At 37.9% G+C, this 24433-nt stretch overlaps 1 protein-coding gene and 1 long non-coding RNA gene across 2 annotated transcripts in view; one reads left to right on the forward strand and one right to left on the reverse strand.

The window, feature by feature from the left end:
• LOC133256256 (uncharacterized) overlaps positions 1-6509 on the reverse strand; it is an 80440-nt gene extending 73931 nt beyond the window's left edge. Inside the window, exon 1 of the long non-coding RNA XR_009739147.1 lies at positions 6219-6509. This is a non-coding gene — a long non-coding RNA (uncharacterized LOC133256256). The remainder of the gene's footprint in view (positions 1-6218) is intronic.
• PRTG (protogenin) overlaps positions 1-24208 on the forward strand; it is a 152485-nt gene extending 128277 nt beyond the window's left edge. Inside the window, exons 15-20 of the mRNA XM_061431209.1 lie at positions 1214-1384; positions 9362-9544; positions 11252-11372; positions 12625-12790; positions 14929-15033; positions 15516-24208. Coding sequence (XP_061287193.1) covers positions 1214-1384; positions 9362-9544; positions 11252-11372; positions 12625-12790; positions 14929-15033; positions 15516-15920 — 1151 coding nt within the window. The 3' untranslated portion in view covers positions 15921-24208. The remainder of the gene's footprint in view (positions 1-1213; positions 1385-9361; positions 9545-11251; positions 11373-12624; positions 12791-14928; positions 15034-15515) is intronic.
• Positions 24209-24433: the final 225 nt, after the last annotated feature.

Consider the following 24433-nt stretch of genomic DNA (forward strand, 5'->3'; position numbering starts at 1 on the left):
TCTGTTTTTCTTTCTCAAGATTGCTTTGGCTGTTTGGAATCTTTTGTTTCCATACAAATTGTAAAAAATTTTGTTCTAATTCTTTGAAAAATACCATTGGTAATTTAATAGGGATTATATTGAATCTGTAGATTGCTTTGGGTACTATTATCATTTTCACAATATTGATTCTTCCAATTGAAGAACATGGTGTATCTCTCCATGCTTTTCCTTTTCTCTAGAATGAGGGTGAATGTGTAGATGATCTCTAAGAACCATTGCAGCTCTTTTTTTAATGATGTTGAGAGAAAACAATGGATATTTATTTAAGTGAGCATTGGGCTGTTTTGCTATGGTTTTGACAATATTCCATATAGACATGTTGCTCAAATCCAGCTCTTCACATCTTTAGCTCATAGTGAACATGGGATCAGCTGAAATCCCAAGACTTCCCTACCTTCTGTAGATATAAGGTGTTAGTCTAAAGTCTGTTCTGTAAACTCACTGATTCACAGCACTTGGAGAATAACTGAATATTTCAGTCTCAAAAAAGTATTTTCTTGAGTGGCTTCCTGCTGCTACTGCTGCTGCTAAGTCGCTTCAGTGCGACCCCATAGACGGCAGCCCATCAGGCTCCACCGTCCCTGGGATTCTCCAGGCAAGAACACTGGAGTGGGTTGCCATTTCCTCTCCAATGCATGAAAGTGAAAAGTGAAAGTGAAGTCGCTCAGACATGTCTGACTCTTTGCGACCCCATGGACTGCAGCCTACCAGGCTCCTCCGTCCATGGGATTTTCCAGGCAAGAGTACTGGAGTGGGGTGCCATTGCCTTCTCTGGAGTGGCTTCCTAGATCAGGTTAAGTATACATTATATGCATTTTAGTAGTAAGTGTAGAACTGTAAACCTTTCTAGTTGTCATTGTGGCAAAACAGTATGAAGAGCCCTAAAAATGCTGACAACTTTTGACTCAGCAGTTCCTCATCTAGGAATCTACCACGTCCTTTATATTCTTTTTAATGCTTTAAACATAATCAAAATAAAATTAGCCTTGTGGTAAAGAAGAGAAACATCATATTTTGGTGTATCACTAATGGTCTGTGCAAGCTGTGATTTTGAGATGTTTTTATAGCAGCTGCTAGTGTTTCTAACTCTCATCTGTACCTATCCAGGTATTTGAGTAACTTAGTGACCATTCTCTCCTAATAATACAATATTTTCTGCGTGTGCACACAGCACCAGCAGGCCCACCAGTTGGAGTGAAAGTGACATTGATAGAGGACGACACTGCTCTGGTTTCATGGAGACCTCCTGATGGGCCAGAAACAGTTGTGACGCGTTATACTATATTGTACGCATCCAGGAAGGCCTGGATTGCAGGGGAGTGGCAGGTCCTCCATCGAGAAGGTAAGTATGACCAGAATTTACCAAAGGGCATGAGAAGTAAGACTATTAATGATAAGGAAACAAAGGGAAAGAGGGATCTCGAGTTCATTTTGAATTTATATTTATGAAGTAACAAATGACTAAGGATTTTGGTTTTATTCTAGGGACATTGGGAAGCCATTGACATACTTTAAGCATGAGCATAATTCATGCTTCAGAAAGCTCACTCTGAGTATTGTGAATAGAAGAGGTTTGGTAGAGGAGAAGTAGGGGTAAGAGTAATGCAAGCAGACTAGAAAATGATTGCTGTGGTCCAGGAAAGAGAGAAGCCTAGATTAGGTGGTGAGGATTGAGATGGAAAGGAGAGAGAGGTTGAAAGACACTGAGGAGATAAAATTAACAGGACTTGGTAGCTAAAGAGGGAGAGAGAGGATAAGAAAGAAAGAATTGTTACAGATACTACTGTATTTCCTGTGGTTGTGTGTCTTGCACTAGAGTAGCAAACAATGGTAGAAAACCTGGTTTAATGGAGAAGACCTTTGTACAACTACTAAAATGGTCCATGTGCAAATAAATTGACCCATATGAATACCAGACAGTGTCTACTTAAGTACAGGGAAAAGTTGATTAAGGCTTAGGAACATTGAATTTAAATTTTTTCATAGCAACTATATTTTGCCTGAGAAAAAAATGAATTCTAGAGCTCAGTGTTCTTATTTCATGCTGTTATAGTATGTCCTTTTTAAATTTTTCATTTGGACAAGTCCCACAAGTTTTTGGATGGGTCATCACATAAATATTATAGTTTCATTATTTTGATACTTAAAATTTTTTAAATTCAGATATAGCTCAGCTGGTAAAGAATCTGCCTGTAATGTGGGAGACTTGGGAAGATCCCTTGGAGAAGGGAACAGCTACCCACTCCAGTATCCTGGCCTGGAGAATCCCATGGACTGTGTATTCATGGAGTCGCAGAGAGTTGGACACAACTGAGTGACTTTCACTCACTCATAGTTGATTTTGATACTTTCTTAATTCAGACATGCATGCTAGGAAAAGAACAGTTTTCCAAGCAATTAAAAGCTTAAGAAGAATTTTGAGAAGGAAATTTGTTGGCTATCTAACACTTTACAGTGCCAAGTACTTCCACATACATTTTACCTTTTAAGGGGAATATTTACCCAATTAAGAGAATATACTTTAAGATCACTTATGTGGATTAATTAATATATAACACTTTTGTAACTATAAAACATATAAATGGTAACTGTAGCTGCTGCTGCTGCTGCTAAGTCACTTCAGTCGTGTCTGATTCTGTGTGACCCCGTAGATGGCAGCCCACCAGGCCCTGCCGTCCCTGGGATTCTCCATGCAAGAACACTAGAGGGGTTTGCCATTTCCTCCTCCAATGCATGAAAGTGAAAAGTGAAAGTGAAGTCGCTCAGTCGTGTCCGACTCTTAGCGACCCCATGGACTGCAGCCCACCAGGCTCCTCCGTCCATGGGATTTTCCAGGCAAGAGTACTGGAGTGGGGTGCCATTGCCTTCTCCAGGTAACTGTAGCTAGTAGTTGTATATTCATACACTAAGCACGTGCCCCAATAAGTAATGATTTCCTAGTTACTGAACAGCCTGGAAAGTAATAAGTACCTGCTAACAATACAGTTTTGTATTTTATCCATTGCTGCTGCTGCTGCTAAGTGGCTTCAGTCGTGTCCGACTTTGTGCAACCCCATAGATGGCGGCCCACCAGGCTCCCCCATCCCTGGGATTCTCCAGGCAAGAACACTGGAGTGGGTTGCCATTTCCTTCTCCAATGCATGAAAGTGAAAAGTGAAAGTGAAGTCGCTCAGTCATGTCCGACTCTTAGCGACCCCATGGACTACAGCCTACCAGGCTCCTCCGTCCATGGGATTTTCCAGGCAAGAGTGCTGGAGTGGGGTGCCATTGCCTTCTCCAGTTATCTATTGCTAAATAGCACACCACTCTAAAATTCAGCCACTTGATTTTCTCACACTCTGGGAGTCAGCAATTAAGCCTGGGATTAGCTGGGCAGTTCTTGTGTTGGTCTCTCCTGAGGTCACTCATGAGGCTCTAACCATCTCAGAGTTTCAACGGAGTGCGGGTAACATAAAAAACATGAAGAGATTTCCAAAATCAGGGAGCGAGGGAGTAGGATGTTCCACGTACAAAGAATCAGACCTCTGCCTGATTCACATTTGCTAACATCCCACTGGCAGGCAAGCCCATACTTAGCTTAGTGTGGGTAGAGACTGCCCACAGGTATGGAGAGATAGAGGCGTAATTTGTGCAGGACTCTTCATCCTACAGCTGGCTACCATATTCTTAAAATACATAATTCAGTTTTCATAAATTAATTCCAAAATGATCTCTTGACACATTTGTCCAAGTGACTAACTTGATGTAATGAGTGTTATTTGTAAGTACTAATAGAAGAATTTTAATCTCATGAGCACATACTTCCTTTACCTTTTTGTATGTACCTACCTGAAAAGAAACAGTACTTTGTTTTGGTACTTTTTATTGCATTCATTTGACAGTTTCAGACAAGGCTCAGAAAGCAGTATTTTTGTCTCACTGGTGGCCCAATAACCATCAATGGATTGTAATTGGAGGTTTTTACTTCTTCTAACTATATAATAGTGCATGGAGAGGAGAGAATCCATTTTTGCCATTATGCTGCTTCTGTAATTTTAAGAAACGTTATCAGTGAAAAACTTTTTTGTTAAATGTAGGGAACCTTTTTCATAGCTAATGCTAGTAATTTGTAGTGAACAAAAAAACAATATAAGTAAAATGTAATTGAGGTTTTTTTTTCCAGAGAGAAAAATACAAAGAGTTTGAGTTGCCTACTTCTAAACAAAAAGCAAAGAATATAACATGGCATTTACAGAAAAAGAAAGCAAAGTAGTCTTGTAGTACCCAATTATGGCAACTTTGGGAAAAGGTAATGGTGTAGAAAAATATGAGGGGAAAAGGGAAGAATATCAGTATCTCTTTCATATATACCTATTAATCATCTTATACATATTATGTTTTTACACATTTATGTGTAATTCACATATTTATTACCAAGTAGAACAAGTTTTTTTCGTTAGTCAAACATTTAAAAAGTGTTCCTGGTGACCATATATTTGTGGCTAAAATGGGACGTGGTAAAATGGTGTAGAACAAATGCAGGGTGAAAGTATGCTTGTGGATAATGTAAAGTGGGTCAGAAATGACAGCCTTCACCTTCCCGATACACGGTAGATTAGCAGAGTACTCAGTTATTTTAAAATCTACAAGGCACTGTAAGAAATCATTCTCTACTATCTACTACAGCAGTTTCTTCATAGATTAGTTTCCCAAGATGATAAAGATACCTTGCTTCCAAAAAAAAAGTTCCATAACTAAATAAGTTTGAGAAACATTATGCACTATTTCCTATTAAGAAGAATTCCTTTCCTTCAATAAAGGAGTTCATCTAACTTAATATTTACTGAATAAATTGGACTACTGATATTAAGAACCTATTGAATTGTTAAATATTGAGGGATTGCTATGTGTCAGGGTCTCTTCTAGGCATTGTCAGTACCACAATGAACAGAACAATGGCCCTTTCTTATTAGAGCGTACGTGTCAGATAACAGATATGTTCAGGTAGTGTCATAAGTGCTATGAAGAAAGCTACAGTAGTGAAAAGAACAAAGCGATGGAGTTGGTGAGTAAGTTCTTTTGAAAGAAATGGCATCTGAGCACAGCCATATGGATATCTGGGGGAAGTGCAGAGACCCTGAGATAGAGGTGTGCTTGACATTTTAGAGGAACAACAAGGAGGCCAGGGAGGCTAGAATGAAGGGAAGCGTAGGAAGTGGGAAATGAGATGGGGAGGTAGCCGAGAGAAGATCTTGTAGGCAGACTTTTTGGACCATAGACTTTTTCTAAGAGGGATGGAAGACATTGATATGGTTGACATTTTGAAAGGATTTCTTTGTCAGCCTCCTAACAGCCCACCTGAAAAATTGACTCTAGAGAGGTAAGAGTTGAAATTGGGAGACCATTTAATACTCAGGTGTCCGTGTGAGAGTTAGTAGGGGTTTGCGTGCTAAGTTGCTTCAGTCGTGTCTGACTCTTTGCAACTCTATGGACTGTAGCCTGCCAGGCTCCTCTCTCCATGGGATTCTCCAGGCAAAAATACTGGAGTAAGTTGCCATGCCCGCCTCCAGGGGATCTTCCCAACCCAGGGATTGAACCCACGTCTTTTATGTCTCCTGCATTGTCAGGCAAGCTCACAGTGATATTAAGAAGGAAGGTAGTAAGAAGCTATTAGAACATATTTTGAAAGAACGGTCTCCTCAATTTGCCACAGGTTGATGTGGTGTGTAAGTAAAAAAAAGAGAAACAAAGTTGATGGAGGAAATCACAGGTTTAGTTTTGAGCATAGTACATTGGAGATGCCTGTTAGATGTAAGAGAGGTTGGGTAAGCAGGGAGAGTTAAGTTCATAGGAGAGGTATGGACTAGGGATATAACTTAGAAGTCATCTGTATGGAGATGATGTTAAGACTCTGGAATTGAAAAAAATCACTTAGTGTTGACAGAAGAGAGAAAGGTATGAGATTGCATTCTGAGGCTTTTCTTCATCCACAAAATCTTACCCTTTGCTTTTATATTTTAAATGAACATTCCTTTAATAACAAATGGCTCATGTTCTAATGTAAGTTCAATTGGTATTTACTGAGAGTTATCGTGAACAAAGCATCATGCTAGCCACCTTCAATTGTGCAAATGTGAAAAAAATTTTCTGTCCTCCAGAAAGGAAAGGGAATATCAGAGGTGAGGAAAAAGACTTACTTTCATTGATGATATGCACTTGTGTCAGACGCTTGTCCATGGTAGTTTATTTAATCCTGGACTGCAAGGAGATCCAACCAGTCCATTCTAAAGGCGATCAGCCCTGAGTGTTCTTTGGAAGGAATGATGCTAAAGCTGAAACTCCAGCACTTTGGCCACCTTCATGCGAAGAGTTGACTCATTGGAAAAGACTCTGACGCTGGGAGGGATTGGGGGCAGGAGGAAAAGGGGACGACAGAGAATGAGATGGCTGGATGGCATCACTGACTTGATGGACGTGAGTCTGAGTGAACTCCGGGAGACGGTGATGGACAGGGAGGCCTGGCGTGCTGAGATTCATGGGGTTGCAGAGTCAGACATGACTGAGCGACTGAACTGAACTGATAGTAATTATATGAGGTGGGAATTATTGCCCCCATGAGGAAAGTATAGATCAGTGACATGTCCCAAGTTGCAAATTACTTAGTTGGTAACATGCCAGGATTTGATCAACATTGATCCAGCGCTGAGCCCATTACACTGTCTGGTTTGTGAAGCTCCTAGTCGAGTTAAAGATTCAGATGCATATAAAAGGCTAGAGATTGAAATAATCATGCCAACTAGAATTGAGACTGTTTGCTGAAAGAATACAGGGACAGTCAGATTACTTTAGTACTTGGGCTTGACTGTGCTCATAAGGAAGACTTTCTGTGGAAGAAAGGGGAACATGTGTACACACATACACACACACACATACACACACAGCTCATCCGCTTGCAATGTTTAAATTAAGTAAATTTTAATTTCAGGTAGTGATTGGTTTTGCCAAACGCTCTCTAAAATTAAATGTATGATAATGATAAATTGGAAGCAATTTACTTATATGTCTATCTGTGAAGAAATTGAAATTTTCTTCCTCCTAGCTAATAGTAACATGTCCCAAACATTGTTGTTTTTTAATTCACCTGCCTAAGAATACTAACAGTGGAAAGACTCTTCCTGATTCTAAATAGAGGTTGGTTTGTTTATTCAACAGTTGTGCGCTCAAGTAGCTCACACTCTCTCCAGGCCAAGTTGAAACCAGAACACAGGAAAACAAACCACCTTTAGCTCCTCAAATTTCCACTTGGTACAGCTGCCTCCCTCCATGTGACCTGCAGAGGCAGCCTCTGAATCATGACCTCAGCTCTAAGATCAGGCGCATTTCACTTGCATAATGAAATATACTACTGTAGCAAGTGCACTAGAGGAGCCAGCTCTGAGCTGGTGGTGAGTGAGGACTACCAGTAGTTGTAAGCTCTCTGAAACTATTTTAAGGGTGTCGTGCATCACAAAAAATGAGAAGAAAGCACCATAAGGAAGCTAGGTTTCCCTGTGAATATCCACCCACCAATGCAGTGCTGGAATAGCTTCCTGGCTGAATTTCTCTTATATCTGTTTTCTTAACATTAGGGCTAGTTCCTAAGGTGAGAGCCCCTTTGTAAGAAAATACTTAAATGCCATGGCAGGACAAGAGCAGAAAGACCCCTCAAGAAATAGGAGTGCCCAGATAGGAATCCTCGGAGAAGGCAATGGCACCCCACTCCAGTACTCTTGCCTGGAAAATCCCGTGGATGGAGGAGCCTGGTAGGCTGCAGTCCATAGCGTCGCTGAGGGTCGGACACAACTGAGCGACTTCACTTTCACTTTTCACTTTCATGCATTGGAGAAGGCAATGGCAGCCCACTCCAGTGTTCTTGCCTGGAGAATCCTAGGGACGGGGGAGCCTGGTGGGCTACCGTCTATGGGGTCGCACAGAGTCGGACATGACTGAAGTGACTCAGCAGCAGATAGGAATCCTTGGCAGTCATGCCATCAGAGGAGATACCCTTCAATACCAAAGATTATATATAAATTCAAATGATAACTACTTCTGGAGAAAAGTAGATGCCAGCCATGTTGCTGGTGGTAATTTTGATAGTTAATCTGGGGTTAATCTAGTTAATCTAGATCTTCAACCCTCTGAGGTTCATACATAGCTTTGGCATTTTCTGACCTGTTTATATTCAAGAAATCTGAAAAAATAATGAGGAAGATGAAAAGCATATTCATAGTTTCAGAAATAATTGTGTTTCTAATTTAAGAAATAATAACAAAATCATCTATCACAGTTGCTGTAAGGGGTTTAAACATTTCATAAAGGAAACAAAAAGACAGCTCTCATCCACTTCCTGGCAGTCCAGTGGTTAGGTCTCAGTGCTGTCACTGCCATGGCCCAGGATCAATCAGTAGTTATGGAATTAAGATTCAGCAAGCCACAGGTGTGGCCAAAAAAGAAAAAACCAAAAAGTCTCACATTGGATTTTTTTTAAAGTGGATGTTTATATTTTTGACTGTGCTGAGTGTTAGTTGCAGCACGCAGGATCTCTGTGACATCATGCAGCATCTTCCACTGCACTGCTTGGACTCTCTAGTTGTGAAACTCAGGCTCCAGCGCGGACAGGCCTCAGTAGTTGTGGTGGCTCAGTTGCTCTGTGGCATGTGGGGATCTTAGTTCCCCAACCAGAGATGGAACCACATCCCCTCCATTGCAAGGCAGATTCTTAACCACTGGACCACCAAGGAAGTCCCTCATATTGGATTTTAAAAATATAATTGTGGAATCTGAATTTTTTGTGTCATTTTCTCTTTACCTATGTTTGAAATATTCCATAATAAAATGCTTTCAATGCTATTTGTATCCATACCTGTGTGGAGAGTAAAACATTTTATATATATATATATATATATATATTTGTTTATATTTTTTAGTAAAAAAAAAAGTGCTGCTTTTCAAGCTGCTTTTAAAATTACAAACAAAAATATATGCAGCTTTTACAAGCTACTCTTAAAATTACAGAGAAGAATTATATATGGGCACAGTGTTAAATGAAAACTCTAGGATAAAAAAATATGTGTAGTAGATATGTACTCACACATGTATGGTACACACATACACACACACAAATACACCAAAATGTTAACAATAGGAGATTGTTATTGTATTTATATTATTTTACAGGTGTTCTACAATAAATGTGGTGCTTTTATAATCAGAAAAATACTTTAAAAATAAAGGATCATGAATGTGTGAAAGAGCGAATAAAAGATACAGTTTATTTAATTTGTAATCGATGTATTTATAGGAGCAATAACCATGGCTCTGCTGGAAAACCTGGTGGCAGGAAATATATACATTGTCAAGATATCTGCGTCCAATGAGGTAGGAGAAGGACCTTTTTCAAATTCTGTGGAGCTGGCAGTTCTTCCAAAGGAAACACCTGAGTCAAATCAGAGGCCCAAGCGTTTAGATTCTGCTGATGCCAAAGGTCTGTATGCTGCCGTAATCACTGATTTTCCTAAAGAAAAGAAAATACCCATGTTTTTTTCTAGCTCCCTTGTGCTTTATTTCTGCTCCTACTTTGGCCATGTCCCTGAACCCACACTCAGCTCCTTGAATTGTTGCTTGTGAGGTTCACATGATGTGAAGCTGCATGGCTCTGTCTGCACTCCTACATGGAGACACACTTACCTCGGAATTTCCCGCAGTTTTCGGATCACTATGTCCCAGTAACTTCTCCTTCCAGCTGTGCACCCACCAAAACAGATGAACCATACCACCCGTAAACTGATGGGAGTAGGCGTCGAGGGAGGTCCATGGAAATAAACAGCAGTGGTAGTTGCGGTGTTCAAGCGAAGGGAGCATGATTTTCATCAAGAGTTTTCACCACACACACACACACACACACACACACACGCGCGTGCGCGCACACACACAAACCAACAACAACCTTTCCAGAGAGAAAGTTGTTTGTCTCCAGAAAATAGTTGGAAAAAGTATCTTTAAAGAGCCATTGTCGCTCCAGTCAGGGCATCGTCCTTCTGTTTTAAAGGAAACTGGGGCCCCTGTGGGAGAAGGCAATAGCACCCCACTCCAGTACTCTTGCCTGGAAAATCCCATGGATGGAGCAGCCTGGTAGGCTGCAGTCCATGGGGTTGCGAAGAGTCAGACACGACTGAGCGACTTCACTTTTACTTTTCACTTTCATGCACTGGAGAAGGAAATGGCAACCCACTCCAGTGTTCTTGCCTGGAGAATCCCAGGGACAGGGAAGCCTGATGGGCTGCCATCTATGGGGTCGCACAGAGTCGGAAACGACTGAAGTGACTTAGCAGCAGCAGCAGGAGCCCCTGTGACACAGGACTAGATGCTTCCTTTTCTTCCTCCCTGGGGAGGTGTGCCTGTGTGGTAATGCGGGGTGTGGCAGGGACAGCTTTAATGGAGGAAATACCAACTGAACTGGGCAGGATTAAGGGCACTTAGTTCTTCAGAGAATAGCCATTCAGTAATGTGTATGTCTTAAGGGGAACACTGGGGAGGAGAGAGACAGAGAAAGGAAGAGCAGTCAGATTTAAGCTCAGGAAGGAGGTAGCCATAGTAGCTGCCATTTCATCAGGGAAAGCCGAGGGCAAAGCTCATATGTGCTCTCAGATACCTTGCTAGTCAAAGTGTCCAGGGACCAGCAGCGTGACTATCTCCCAGGAACTTGTCAGACATGCAGGATTGCATATGGGCTTTACCCTAGACCTCGTGAATCAGAATCTGCATTTTAACGTATCCTTTAGTGACTTTTGTGCACATTAAAGTTTGAGAAGCACTGTTATATGAAAATACATAATGAAAACTTATCTTCAATATACAGCTCTGCTTTTAAGGTAATATGACATGAAAGGTATCTTTGGCCCATCAAGGAACATCTTTGCCTTGTGCCTTTTAGCATTATAAATTTTGAACTGATGTTCATATTTGATATAATATCTAGAACTCATATTTAGAATCTTCAATATGAGAAGGTAAGCCAATTTTAAGTTCCCTGATAAAAGAGTAATACATCTTTTTTGGTTAGACACGGATACTGTCAAAAGTTTTCCTATGAGAGGAAGACAAATTATTGAAAAGGTAATATCTAAGAATTATGATATATGGGGTCATTTATTTTTTTGATTGATTCTGATACATGTACTTCCCCTTCTAGTTTATTCAGGCTATTACCATCTGGACCAAAAATCAATGACCGGCATTGCTGTAGGTGTTGGCATAGCCTTGACCTGCATCCTCATCTGTGGTCTCATCTTGATATACCGAAGTAAGGCCAGGTGTGTTTCCATTGCTAGAGATGTTGAGGTGATTAACATTTAAATTACAGTAACCACAGAAACAAAATCAAGTGCCTGTTAGAGCAACTGGGATTTTCCCACTTAAAAATGAATGTTTTATTACTTGAGTTCTTGCAGCTAGAGAGATGTGCTTACTTTGGAAGATTATTCTCTCACCATTTGAAAAAAATTGCTGTGCCAACAAAATATTCTTAAATGAAGACCTAGTTTCTTTATTTTCTTGGTATTTTGAGAAACACAAAGTATATCCTTTGGCTTTTTTTTTTTTTTAATGACATGCTTAATCTGATGTATCTCCTGATTGGAGAATTCCTTACTGCCTGGACTATTTTCATATTTAAGTAGCCTGAAATGTCTGAGTCACTTGAGAGCTCTACCCTCACCACCACAGGACACATGGTTGGGATTCTCCAGACGTGGATTAAAAGAAATGTAATACCTGGGGATTAGTTCTCTATAAACTTTGTCGGGCAGTTTTATCTGTGATTTTGACTTCAGCTAAATTCTCAGCATTCAGGGAATTTGTCTGTTTCTAAACTTTTATATTTTGACTTTTGCCTTCATTTATTTTCTTAAAGTTCTCTATTAAATTTAAAAAACTGAAGTCAAATACACATCGTTTTTAGGTAATCTCCATCACTAGACTCTCTATTGTTAGAGGTTTTTCAGAGTTTATTCTATATGTTTTTGGCACTTGTGCATAGAAACACACTATGCACAAGTGTGTTTCATTTTACTGTTCAATTTTCTTGTTTCCCAAGAACTTTTTAATGAAATCTTTCTGTACACATCTTTTTAGTGATGCCTGGATCTTGCAGAAGTGCTGCTATAAATTTGTCATCATTAATTGTTCTGTTAGTGTGAAAATCTGCAGACCTGAAGGAGAACATGTAGATTTTAAAATTTATAATTTCTACATAAATTATAAATAAGCAACAATAATTAATAGTACTTTGTAAATAAATATTAAGGTTTTTACTAAGTATTTGTAAAAAGTAATTTTATATATACAGACATTGGGGCCAAAAAACAATAAGAATCTTTCTTCCATCATAAAAGTTCGCATCAGTGAGTTGGAGTTAAAATGTAATCATTTCTAAGGATATTTGATAAGCATTAAGGAAGTCCATTGTTTGCAAAGTTGTGAATGTCCCAGATTTCACCAAGTTTGTTACATTTGCCTTTCTCTTCTTGTGGACTTAAAAGATTTCCTTTTCATTCAATATTTCAGGAAATCAACTGTCTCCAAGACAGGCCAGAATGGAACTCAGCAGTTACCTCGTATCAGTGCCTCCCGAGCCAGTGGAAATGAAGTGGGGAAGAACCTGGAAGGAGCCATAGAAAATGAAGAGTCATTGATGCCAATGATCATGCCAAATAGCTTCATCGATGCCAAGGTACTCTGAGCTGACAGGCTGTTGTGCTGCGTAATCTTTCCCACCATTCATCTTCTCTTTATGTGTAAAATCTTAACAAAAAATTATATGTTAAATGTATTATGTCCATAGGCCACATAATGAAATGTGAAACCATTTCACTCAGATTCTTCCTTGCATAAAATTTGGGGAGAAGAAGATAGGGTAAATAAAAGAATAAAAGATGAAAAAGATAAATAAAAAATGAGCAAGTAGCCTAAATTCAGTTAGTTTGGATCATATTGAGCTGAGATATTGCAAATAAGGGCACCAAGGTTATCAGTCCATATTTACTATAATTTGGATTGTTCTGGGTATACTGGATGGAACATTTTTTATTAATCCATTCTAAATTTAGTTTATTTGATTTTAGAACTAAATGGAGCATCAGAATATTCCAGATGTAAATTACATTTTAAAAAATATGAAGTATCTGAATAGGTGTTTTAAGATCCTTCTCTTCATGGCCTTAGGAAGTTGGATACAGTAAAGAAATGTCATTGGAGGATGTCATTTCATGTCCTTCCCACTGCGGGTAGTAGTGGTACAGTGATAAGCATTATGAACACCAACTGAGAATTATTTTTAGTCACATTGCAGCATTAGATATTGTGCATTATTAAATAGTTCTCATAACCAGCATGTTATAAATAATCTGCAGACTGTAACCCAGCTCAAGCCAGTCCGTGGCCTGTTTTTGTATGGCCATCCTGAGCTAAGTATAATTTCTACATTTTTAAAGGATAGTTTGGGGATGACAAAAAAGGAGAAAGAGAAAATGAAGCAGAGGCCATGTGTGTTCTGCAAAACCTAAGACATTTACTATCTGCCCTTTTATGGAAAAAGTTTGCCAAATCCTGTCATACATTCTTCTTATCTAACCCTTCCCCAAAATCTAGAATATCAAAAATATAACAGAATTTTAGGAAGTTTCAATATTAAATTTTATACAATTAAATTTAACAAATGCAGTTTACATGTATTTAGCTATCACGGTGCTATATATGATACATACAATGGGTAAATAATAGTGAATTGATTGTTGCTATTCCTGTTTTCTGTTTTGTTACAACTTAATTTAGCTTTTATTATCTGATACAAACATAAGCCATTTAACTTATTTCAAACTAATCTAGAACATCAGAACCTAAAACTTTAAATAAGCACAAAACTACTAAAATACACTATTGTTCTGTTATTATTAACTCAGAACTAGACATGAGAAAGGATTGAGGAGAAGTGAAAAGGGAAGGAAGACATGGGAAAGAGAGAATCTAAAGGGAAAGAGGCAGAGCACAGTTGGGGGCCTGAGTGAAGCAGAGGTCAGTTTAGAGGCCAGGTCTCTGACTTCCCTTGGATTATTAGCCCAAGAGTTGATCCCCTGTTTATTGTCATTTTGTTGAGGGTATGCAGGTTCATTAAAAAAAAAAAAAAATTTTTATAGCACTTTAAAAAATTGATTATTTTTGACTGCTCTGGGTCTCCATTGCTGCGTGCGGGCTTCCTCTAGTTGTAGCAAGCAGGGGCTGCTCTCTGGTTGTGGTGTGTGGGCTTCTCATTGTGGTAGCTTTTCTTGTTGCAGAGCATAGGCTCAAGGCTCGCTCACAGGCTTCAGGAGTTGTGGCTCGCAGGCCCTAGAGCACAGGCTCAGTAGTTGTTCTGCAGCATGTGGGATCTTCCCAGACCAGGAATCAAACCTGTGTCCCCTGCATTGGCAGGCAGATTCTTAGCCACTGGACCACTAGGGAAGCCCTATGAGTCTATTTTTATTGCCTAAATACTTTATAAATTTTTCAGTCATGTGGAAAATTTGAAAAATAATAAATGCACAAATAATTGTCAGTATCTTTTCATAATTCTGTATCTCTTCTATATATTTTTGTTCTTCCTGTCATTTGAAAATAAATTTTGGGATTATTACACTTCACTCCAAATACTTCAGCATCTCTCTCTTAGGAATAAACTTATTATATCTTTTTTATCACTAACAAATACCCCATATTTGTTGTGTGCCACTGTGTAAAAGAAGAAATAATAATATCTGTGATCATATTTTTCTTTTAACATTTTAAAATTTTGTGTACTTGTAATAAATTGAAATTTTCCTTTTATATCTACAGGGAGGAACTGACCTGATAATTAATAGCTATGGTCCTATAATTAAAAACACCCCTAAGAAAAAATGGCTCTTTTTCCAAGATTCTAAGAAGATAAAAGCTGAGCAGGTAACTCCCCTAAATGGGGAAACTCTTTCAATACTCATGGTGTGTAAGATGATAATTTTAAAAAGAGGAAAATGTAAATGAGTGGGTTTTTTTTTAACTTCAGTATTCTTTCCGGATATGATTTTATTAATTTGGGGCATCACTCTATGGAAAGCCATGGGGATTGATGATTGACATGACAGTTGGAATTGTAATCAGAGCTGTGGTTTTCAGTGGGAGCTGGGGGATAGTGGAGAAAGGGACGAGGCAGGAGCCTGCATCCAAACCACTGAAGAAGCCTTCTGACACTTCACTTGCCCCGGTAACTCTGATGTGTTCCCACTGCTCGGAGAACCATTGACAGTTCCTTCGTGGTGATGAACTTTTCACCCACATACTCCATCAATTTGCTATCTCAGAATATATGAAATATGTAAAACCAGATTTATTAGTTTTCAGAGCACTCTGTTATCACTGATGGTGTTTTATGTATTTTTACCTAGCCTCAAAGAAGATTTACTCAAGCGGTCTGCCTTTACCAGCCAGGCACTACCATACTAATCAGCGATGAAGACTCCCCCAGCTCCCCAGGTCAGACAGCCAGCTTCCCAAGACCCTTTGTTGTTGCAGCTGATACTGAGCATTCAGCCAACAGTGAAGGCAGCCACGAAACTGGGGATTCTGGAAGGTTCTCCCACGAGTCCAATGATGAAATACACCTGTCCTCAGTTATAAGTACCACACCCCTAACCCCAAGTTCCTTCACCGGCAGCGATTTGGGTGGGGACCCCTTGGTGAGAAAGTGTGAAGAGACTGCAGTGCGGTCGGGTGCTGAGCAAACTTCCTCTTCAGTTTCTCAGCCAGCCCCTGCCAGGCTTTGCTTTGAGAAAAAGGATTTTCCAATCTAGAAAAGCCACATCCAGGTATTCTCACCTTTAAGTCTGTTCGAAGGACAATGAACAGGGAGCCAAAGCCTTTTGTGAAACTCTTGGTATCTTGGTATCTTATTGGGTATCTCACCTTTTTGAATGTTTTTTTTTTTTTAAATCTTTAAGCTCACGTATTTTGAATGTTTCATTGTCAGCAATGTGAAAAGACAGTCAAGGTGTTTGACTGGATTATAAAATATATCACTGGAGCAAAGGGAAGACTTTTGAAAGCCCCTTTGCTGACTATCTACCTCAGTTTGCCAGAGGGCAAACTCAGAAGACAACTTGGTTACCTCATTCGTTGTGGTAGTTGATCTCAGCTGCATAAACGATGATACTTCCTAGTAGCGTTTTGTTTTCAGTTGCTGTATGTGTCATGTGTGTGATCCAAGGAGTCATATAGGTAGGTGAGTAAGAATGTTTATCTGAAGCTCTGAGTTAAAACAATAACAAGAAACTGACCTTTGCATGGGGTTTGGATCATTTAACACCTTTAGCTATGAGGACTGAAACCACTGAGAAGAGAAAAGTGGGCTGTTGACTCTACTGAATGACCAGCACAGAAAAAAGTCTCTCTCTTCTGAGAACAGAACTGTTCAGTAGCATACAGGGAACCCTCTTATATCAAGGGCTTCTGTGTTGTGGGCATTAGAGTCCGACTGCTGTATCTGCTGTGTCCCACACCTCAGCCTGCCTGGAAGCCGTGCCTTTTCAACCTGTTCCTTTGCCTGACGGTTGGCCAAAGTCTGCACTGTCTTAGTTTGCAAAGCATCCTCAACATTTTCAGAATTAGTTGCAAAACGCCTTGCAGAAAACAGATTTTTAAAGAAAATAAGTTAGAGTTTATGGTTTTCTTTTGTATAAATCCCAGCTTGGTGACCCAGGTCTCCTGCATTGCAGGCGGATTCTTTAGCATCTGAGCCAAAAGGGAAGCCCAAAAGGGGTAAAAAAAAAAAAAAAAGTTTCATTAAATATTAATAATGAGGGTAAATGCAACAGTAGACAGTAAAATGAACTTGAGGTTATCACGGCAACAGTGCCTTCCATTATATATTACGAAGTTCTTTGCCTTATACTTTTTTAATATTCATGAAGTTGTTCAGGATAAGAGTACCAAAAGTTGCCTTAAGAGTTTCTTGGATTTCATCAATAACTGTTTTAATGTACAGTATTTTATAAAAGTATTTGGGTTTGTTTTCGTACAGGTTTTGTTTAGGGATAAGTATTCTGAGCTCTACTAACTTGTTTGTATTTTCTTGAATTCTTAAGAGAATTTGGTACTCTGTTTAATCTTCCTTCAGTGTTGATGCTGTGAAGGAGGAATGCTAACTCCAGTAGTAAGTTAATCCTCTTGCTGGTTTGAAATCCATAAACTGTTTACTTAGCCACACAGAATAGGCCTTCTCTGAGTTTTAAGACTGTAACCTATTAGGTGCCCAGCAGTGGGAGATGAAAAAGAATTAAACCCATGGTGTAGAGAGGGGATCCCCTTATCCTTTAAAAAATATTTCTTCAAATTATCTGGAACTGACTTTTGAGCCTCTTTTTAAAAGGAATCTTTACCCCCCTTGAAACCTTTGTTTATAGACTGGGATGAGGTCATGTTAAATGGTGTTCTAAAAACAAAAAATATTATTGGATAATAGTCCCATCTCTGTCATCTTCTTTCCCAGTATCTGGTGATACAACATTTTTTGGTTGTTTTCCAATCTGTAGTTTTGTGCCAAATTGGATGTACTCAGAAGCAGACCACCATTAAGTGCCAGTTAATGCAGTTCTGAACTAAATTCACAGTCCTCCATTTAGTTATCTAAGTATGGGCTTCGTGGCGAAACAAAAAAGCAGAGCTTTAGGTGAACAATCTGAGGCAAGGAAAAATGCTGCTCCTGCCTTTATAGCTCCTGTTTATACTACCTCCTTTTAAAGTTATTCTAGTGTTATTTTTTTTTTCCTGTACTCAGGGAACATTTTGTTACTTTTGAGCTGCCTCATGGAAGCATGGGCACATTGACAGGGTATATCTTTGTGGGCTTGTAAGTAGAAAGTATGTGGGGCCAACTTTTATCAGTATCTAAAACGAAGGAGTACAATGAGTTCATTTTATTTTTTTTTAACTTTTCTTAAAAGGCAAACAAAATCTATAAAGTTGAAACATCATCCATCCTGTTTAGGAGGCTATTCATTTGAGTCATTTAAAAAGCCTAAAATTGATAATTTGAAGTCCTTAAGGAAAGTGTTTTGTTTTTGATAAATAGGCCCATAGTTATTGTAGATCTTTAGGCTGTAACTATTTGCTAATTATTTACCAGTATGTTTTTTACTCTTTCACCTTTTCATTTTGTTCTTGTATAAGATTTTTTCATAATAATCTTGTTACCAAAGAAGTTTCAGTAGAGAGTGAAAATTCAACTATGATTTCCCTCCAAATTGAATTAACTAGAAACATCTATAGGTATGAAGCTTATACAAGTAGTTACTAACCCAGAATAATAGGGGATATATTGATCATTATAGTTAATTAGACTAGTATTTTAACTACCTTATTGTTACCAGAGCATTTAAAAGTTCTTCACCAGCAGATAGTTCCAAAGAATTTCAAGTGTAATTTTTTTTCTTCAGCAAGTAAATCTTCAGCTATACAGTATTATGGTATTTTGAAATTGTTGAAACTACTTGTTGGAGAGGAAAAAAAATCTTTTCACCAAAGACAAATATTTTAGTATCATTGAATAAGATATTTAGTATACACCAAAGACTTCTTTTTACTTGGCCAAAGCTAGCTTCTTTGAAGTCTTAAGTATGAAATTGTAACTGAAATGTGAAGGTTCTCATTCATCTTTCACAGTGGTGTTACTTCATGGTGTTTCACTCTGAAGGGGCTAATATGCAAATAGTAACTATTTTCTTTTCCAAAGACTTATTTGCTATAAATACTAATACATGCATGTCATTTTTATGCCAAATATTACAAGATTCTGCTCATCAGTATTTTCATACCAAAGACCGTTTAAGTATATAGATTAGCCTGTAAGTAAGTAAAGATGAGCAGATTTGAGATAAATTTATTTAGAGGCTGATAGAGACTCTAGCTTTAGTAGCAAAGGGTATCAAAAGGCTAAGTTTACATAATTAAAAGCAATACAGTTATATTGGTATTTATCAGTGTTTTAATTCATGTGCTTTTTATCAGCAAGTTTTTAAAAAACCAAAGATAAATTTAAGGTTTCCTCCACATATAGGCAGATTTAGTTGTACATTTAACTGTTGTTTCTTGTTTCTATGTCAACCAAACTTTTTTCTCCAGAACTCAGTCTGTATACAAACAGCATACAAAGGGACTTTCCATTGAATCTGCTGATTCAACCACAGGATGTTTTTGCCAAATGATGTGATACTTTCCTAAGCACCTTGAGTGTGAGATGTCAACAGAAATATCAGCAGGCTCTTCGATTGCGGGGCATTGTGGCAACCCCTGAATCAGCCTGTGTAGCCTTCCTCCTGCTTAAAGCATTTACTCTGGTTTACTCTGAAGGCTTGAGGCAGTCACTTAATAACAAGGATGTTCTCATGTCTGGGGAGCAATGGGATATAACAAGGAAATGAATCATTTCAATTTTCAAGTGACTGTTCTTTGATAGATGTGCTCTTTGAAGTTGTTCGTAAATTGACATATTTTAATTGCAGCAAGGGAGCTTGCTATTTCAAACTTCAGTGGAACCATGGGTAAAACAAATATCTTGTTCATGAAATACAGAGTTGTATATTTTGATTAGCTTAAAAGTAAGAACACAACTTTATCCACTAAGTGGCTTTAAAAAATTAGCTTTGGCACATCAGGGAAATTAGATCCTTGGGGAAGTGCTTTTTATTTGCCTTAGCTTCAAACAATAGTGGTGCCAACCTTGGGAACAATGACAGTGATTTGCATTGGTTTGTCTTGGCTTTGTTAAGGACATCGTGCTTGCCCATGTTGACGACTCAGGGTCATTGTTCAGGTCCATGAAGACACCTTTGGAGACAATTGAGTCTCACAAAAAAGATGGATTTGAAAGGTTTTTTTTTTTTTTTAATGCTAGAATATCCAGATGTGGTTCCACCTCAGCAGTGGTTGTCATGATTCACATATACATTTGTATTTCATTGAATGTAAAATTTTAATAGTGAATGTAAAAAAAAAAAAGTTCCAGAATATTGAAAGAGTCATGATTTAAGACTAAACATGTATTCTGTAGATTTTGTTTCTGACAGTTTGCCACGTGGGTCTCTGATAAAACTGCTTTGGTTTAATGGTCATAATTTCTGTGAGCACAGAATAGAGGGTTCTGGAGATCACCAAACACAATCAGTTGTCTAATTGTGAATTTTGTTGATGTTTAGAAGGACACATACATAGAATTGTGTGAAGCTGATTTATGCTCAGGACGTAAGATTGCAGGCTAATGCAATGTGTATGTTTGCAGGCTTTAATCTTCTCAGGCGATTTCCCCTGGTAAGCTTTTGAAGGTGTTTAAGATTAACATGACAGTCTTGCATTTTTACCAGACAAATACTGTATTATTTTCTTGCTACCGCTATAATAAATTACCACAAAGAAGGCCTTAAAGCAACACAGATTTATTATCTTACAGTTCTGTAGGTCAGAAGTCTGACACAGGTCTCAATGGGATAAAATCAAAGTTCATTTCCTTGTCTTTTCTGGCTTTTAGAAGTTGTAGATCCCACCCTCTGTCTTCAAAGTCAGCTACATAGCAGCTCTCTTGACCCACTTCCATTAACATATCTCTTTTTCTGACCCTAACCAGGAAAGGCTCTCGAATGTTAAGAACTCACTTGATAAGATGGGGCCTATTTGGATAAAGCAGGGTACTCTCTCCATCTGAAAATTCTTAACTTAATCACATTCTTAGTGTCTTTTTTTGCCCTGTCTGGTAACATACTCAGAGTCCTGGGATTTAAGCATGGACTTCTGTGGGTGGCCATTATTTTGCTTACAACAGGTACATTATTTCTGTAGAACTCTGATCCCCATAAAATGTCTATTGCATTACAGAGATTGGGAGTGTGAAGTCATGTGTCCCTTGGGGATCTTCAGTATTTCAAAGGTATGAAAACCTTGGCTTATCGCCTATCAAATGTACACATTAAGCTTTCTCTCCAAATCACTTGCAAAAGCAATTCAACTTTAAACTTTTTGAATATGTGAATTAACATCTCAGTTCCATCTGTTTAACAGCAAAGTTTCCTAATATTTGGCTCTAACTTTACGGAATTTCATCAGAAATTTTTGAAACCTGTTCTTATTATAGTTGAGCTTTGTCCTTTTCTCTTGAGTGATTGTTAGGGTAGAGTGGAGGAAAACACCTCAAACATAGGAATTCAGAGTAGATGAACAGAATTATGCTCAAATTCATTCTTCATTTTCTTTTAAAAGCATTTTGCAACATGCACACCTTCTGACTTTTAAGTCAGGCTTATTTCTTCAGCTTCACAAGCCACTGTTTGGTTTTCAATTTGATACAGCTTCTTGATTTTCCATGAGCCTCAGCTAGAGCCTCCACTTAACCTTATCAGCAGGTACAACTCCTGGGAAATTTTATCTTTCTAGTAATTCTTCTTTGATGTCAGTTGTTCCTTTTCCTAGAAAGCTTTAGATTCCACTGCTGTAGTTTGTTCTGATTCCTAGGTCATGTCAATCAAGCCTTCTTTCAGATATGAAGGATAATTTATAATTCTGTTCTAAGTTTTAGCATTTCTTCAATGAACAAGATAAAGCTTTCTCCTTTAAGAGGTAGAGCCCGTGATGATATTATGAGTAAGGTTAAGAGTGCTGGTCATTTTTCAGCCACTTTTGATTCTATTCCTTAGAAAGGGATGTGCCATTTACTGAGCATATGGGATGTGCCATTTACTGAGCATATGTGATGTGCCATAAACATGCTTCGGCCATGCATATTGCTACATTCTACAGAGTAAATAGTATCCCCATTTTAGAGATCAGGAAGTAGTTTAAAATGTCTGACTTGCCAAAGATCACAGCTAGTGTGGTGCTTAGCCAAGACACAAACCCAAGTTGGTCCAACTGCATCATTTACAGTATTTGTACTGTGATACATTATCTCAGCTAAGACATGATATTTAATTACCTAGGCTCATGGTACCTTCCACTCTGTCAACACAACCTGTCCACATAGTCATAGCCAACCAACAGAGAGAACTCTGTCTTACTTACATCCATTTATTCACAGGAGTTTAGAGGGGCTATAACTCACTCTTTGTCATCTCCTAACCACCCTTCTTTTCTCCTTGAAACCTTCAATTTCTCTTAGTCAGAACTGAGTGTGAAAGCTGATACGGTTTTTTGGGAGCGGTTTTTTGGAGCCCTTAACTATTCAAGCACTTCTTTATTAGACTAGGTGTTCAGAATTAAATTTTTATTTTTTGTAATTTTCCTGTTGTCCGCAAATCTAAGTAGAAATTTATTAACTGGAAAAAGCCAGACCTGTAACCAGTCATCCCTGTTTTGTTAGATCTGAAAAGCATAGGTGTTATTTGAATTCAACCTAATTAATATAGGAGGGAGAAAAGTTGAAGGAGAATCATATAGTAGAACAAGTATAATGTTAGTCTTTGGCACACCTAAATTCTAGTCCTTGACCATTTTGAAAATTGGTAGGAAAAAAAATCCTTAACTCATTTTTTGTTCCTTTTATTCCATACTTTGTTGTGCAGAATGAAACAGTGGTACTTTGAAAACTTAAAAGTATAAATAATTAGAACCCTAAAGTCATTTCTATTCAGCTATGAAACATATCTTAATAGCTTTTTCTTTCTTTACCTGGCAGCCTTTCCAATTACATTTGCCTTTGCTAAAATGAAAAATGCTTTCGTTTTCTGTATACTCACCAAAAAAAAAAAAACCTACCAGAAGAAAGCAGGGGATAAAAGATGTAGACAGGGATTTGAACACTCATCTTTAATGTAGGTAAATCTATATGCTGAGCAGGGGGATTTACAGTGCTTTTGAAAGTACTAAACATGAAATTGTCTTACCCTAATTTAAATCTTTTATTTTTTGATATCTTGGCTTTTAAAGATTTAGGGAGAGAGTCAAATATCCCCAGAGGGATAGATGGGTAAGGACAGAGTGCATTTTTAGGATTCTTCTCTAACAGATCTACTTTTTCAAGATTATGGGGCATTTCCAAATTTCTTTAAACTGTTTGGAATAAATTTTAGGGTAAGACATACTGGCATCTAATTCTAGTTTATTCAAGTCAACCTTTAAGGCTTATTGACAAGAATTACATGATTATCTTTTTTTAGAGAAAGAAAATATTTTCCCTAACTTTCTTGAACCAGCAAATATCACTCAGTATAATCCATGAGATTCTGAACACCTTTCTTGATTTACTCGTTTGTATCTTGTAAGTAGTTCATGGTATATAGACATAGTCTTAATTTACAGATTTTATCTTTAAAATTTATGTTACAGAAGTTTGTTTTTATTTAAAACTATCAGAACTCAGGACTATTTTTAAAAATAACAGCAAAGAATACTTAAAAATTTTTACCTGAAACATTTTTCTCCCTTTTACCACATTCTGTATTCTTTTTGCAAATGAAAATGATAACCAATGATTTAACATGAGCCTGATAAAGAAGTTTGCAAAGCCTTAATTCACACACATTGCCTTAGCCTGTCAGTAGACTAGAGGACATATATTAAGTTTGTCTTTCTGTTGCTGTTGTTGGATGATATTTTATGTCTGTGTATGTGCGATTTTTTTTTCTATTTTCTTCAAAGATGTGAATTAAATGAAAGTGTGGGAGCCAGCTGTATATTGTTTCATATCATGGGTGTTCTGGATCCTTTCACTCTGTATACCATTTTCTTGTAAGGGCAGCATTTGCAGACTAGCTAATGGACTCTAGAGCTGAGCTATTTTAATTTTATACTTGACTCAGGGGATCAGCTCTGTGAATTCCATTGCATGAAGAAAGCAAATGTTTGCCTTGATTTTGAATGTACCTTTTTAATGTCTTCTTAAAACATATTTTGCTTAATAATGTGGGTTTGTTTTCTTTTTCTAGCATCATAGTAAATATTGCCTACTACTTTTCCCATCCTCAGGATAGTTTATATACTATCCTACAGGTCATGCCAAAAATGAATAAAAGTTTAAATGTCAAAATGTTTATGAAACTGCTGTCTAAATACTGATTGATTGCACAGTTTAAATAAAAATTTTTCTTAGTTAATAAAAGAAAAAAAGACATGTTTTCTTTTACTTTTCACTTTTCTTTTGGGTGATAGAGAATGAAAACATTGAGTTTATGAAGTGATGGCTTTCATATCCTCCGATGGGATGATTATAGAGTCAACTCCAAGCAGTAGGAATAGAGCTGGGAGAAATATCAATAACCTCAGATATGCAGATTATACCACTCTAATGGGAGAAAGCAAAGAGAAACTAAAGAGCCTCTTAATGAGG

This window comes from Bos javanicus, chromosome 10, assembly GCF_032452875.1.
Source record: "Bos javanicus breed banteng chromosome 10, ARS-OSU_banteng_1.0, whole genome shotgun sequence".
In the NCBI taxonomy this organism is placed as follows: Eukaryota; Metazoa; Chordata; class Mammalia; order Artiodactyla; family Bovidae; genus Bos; species Bos javanicus.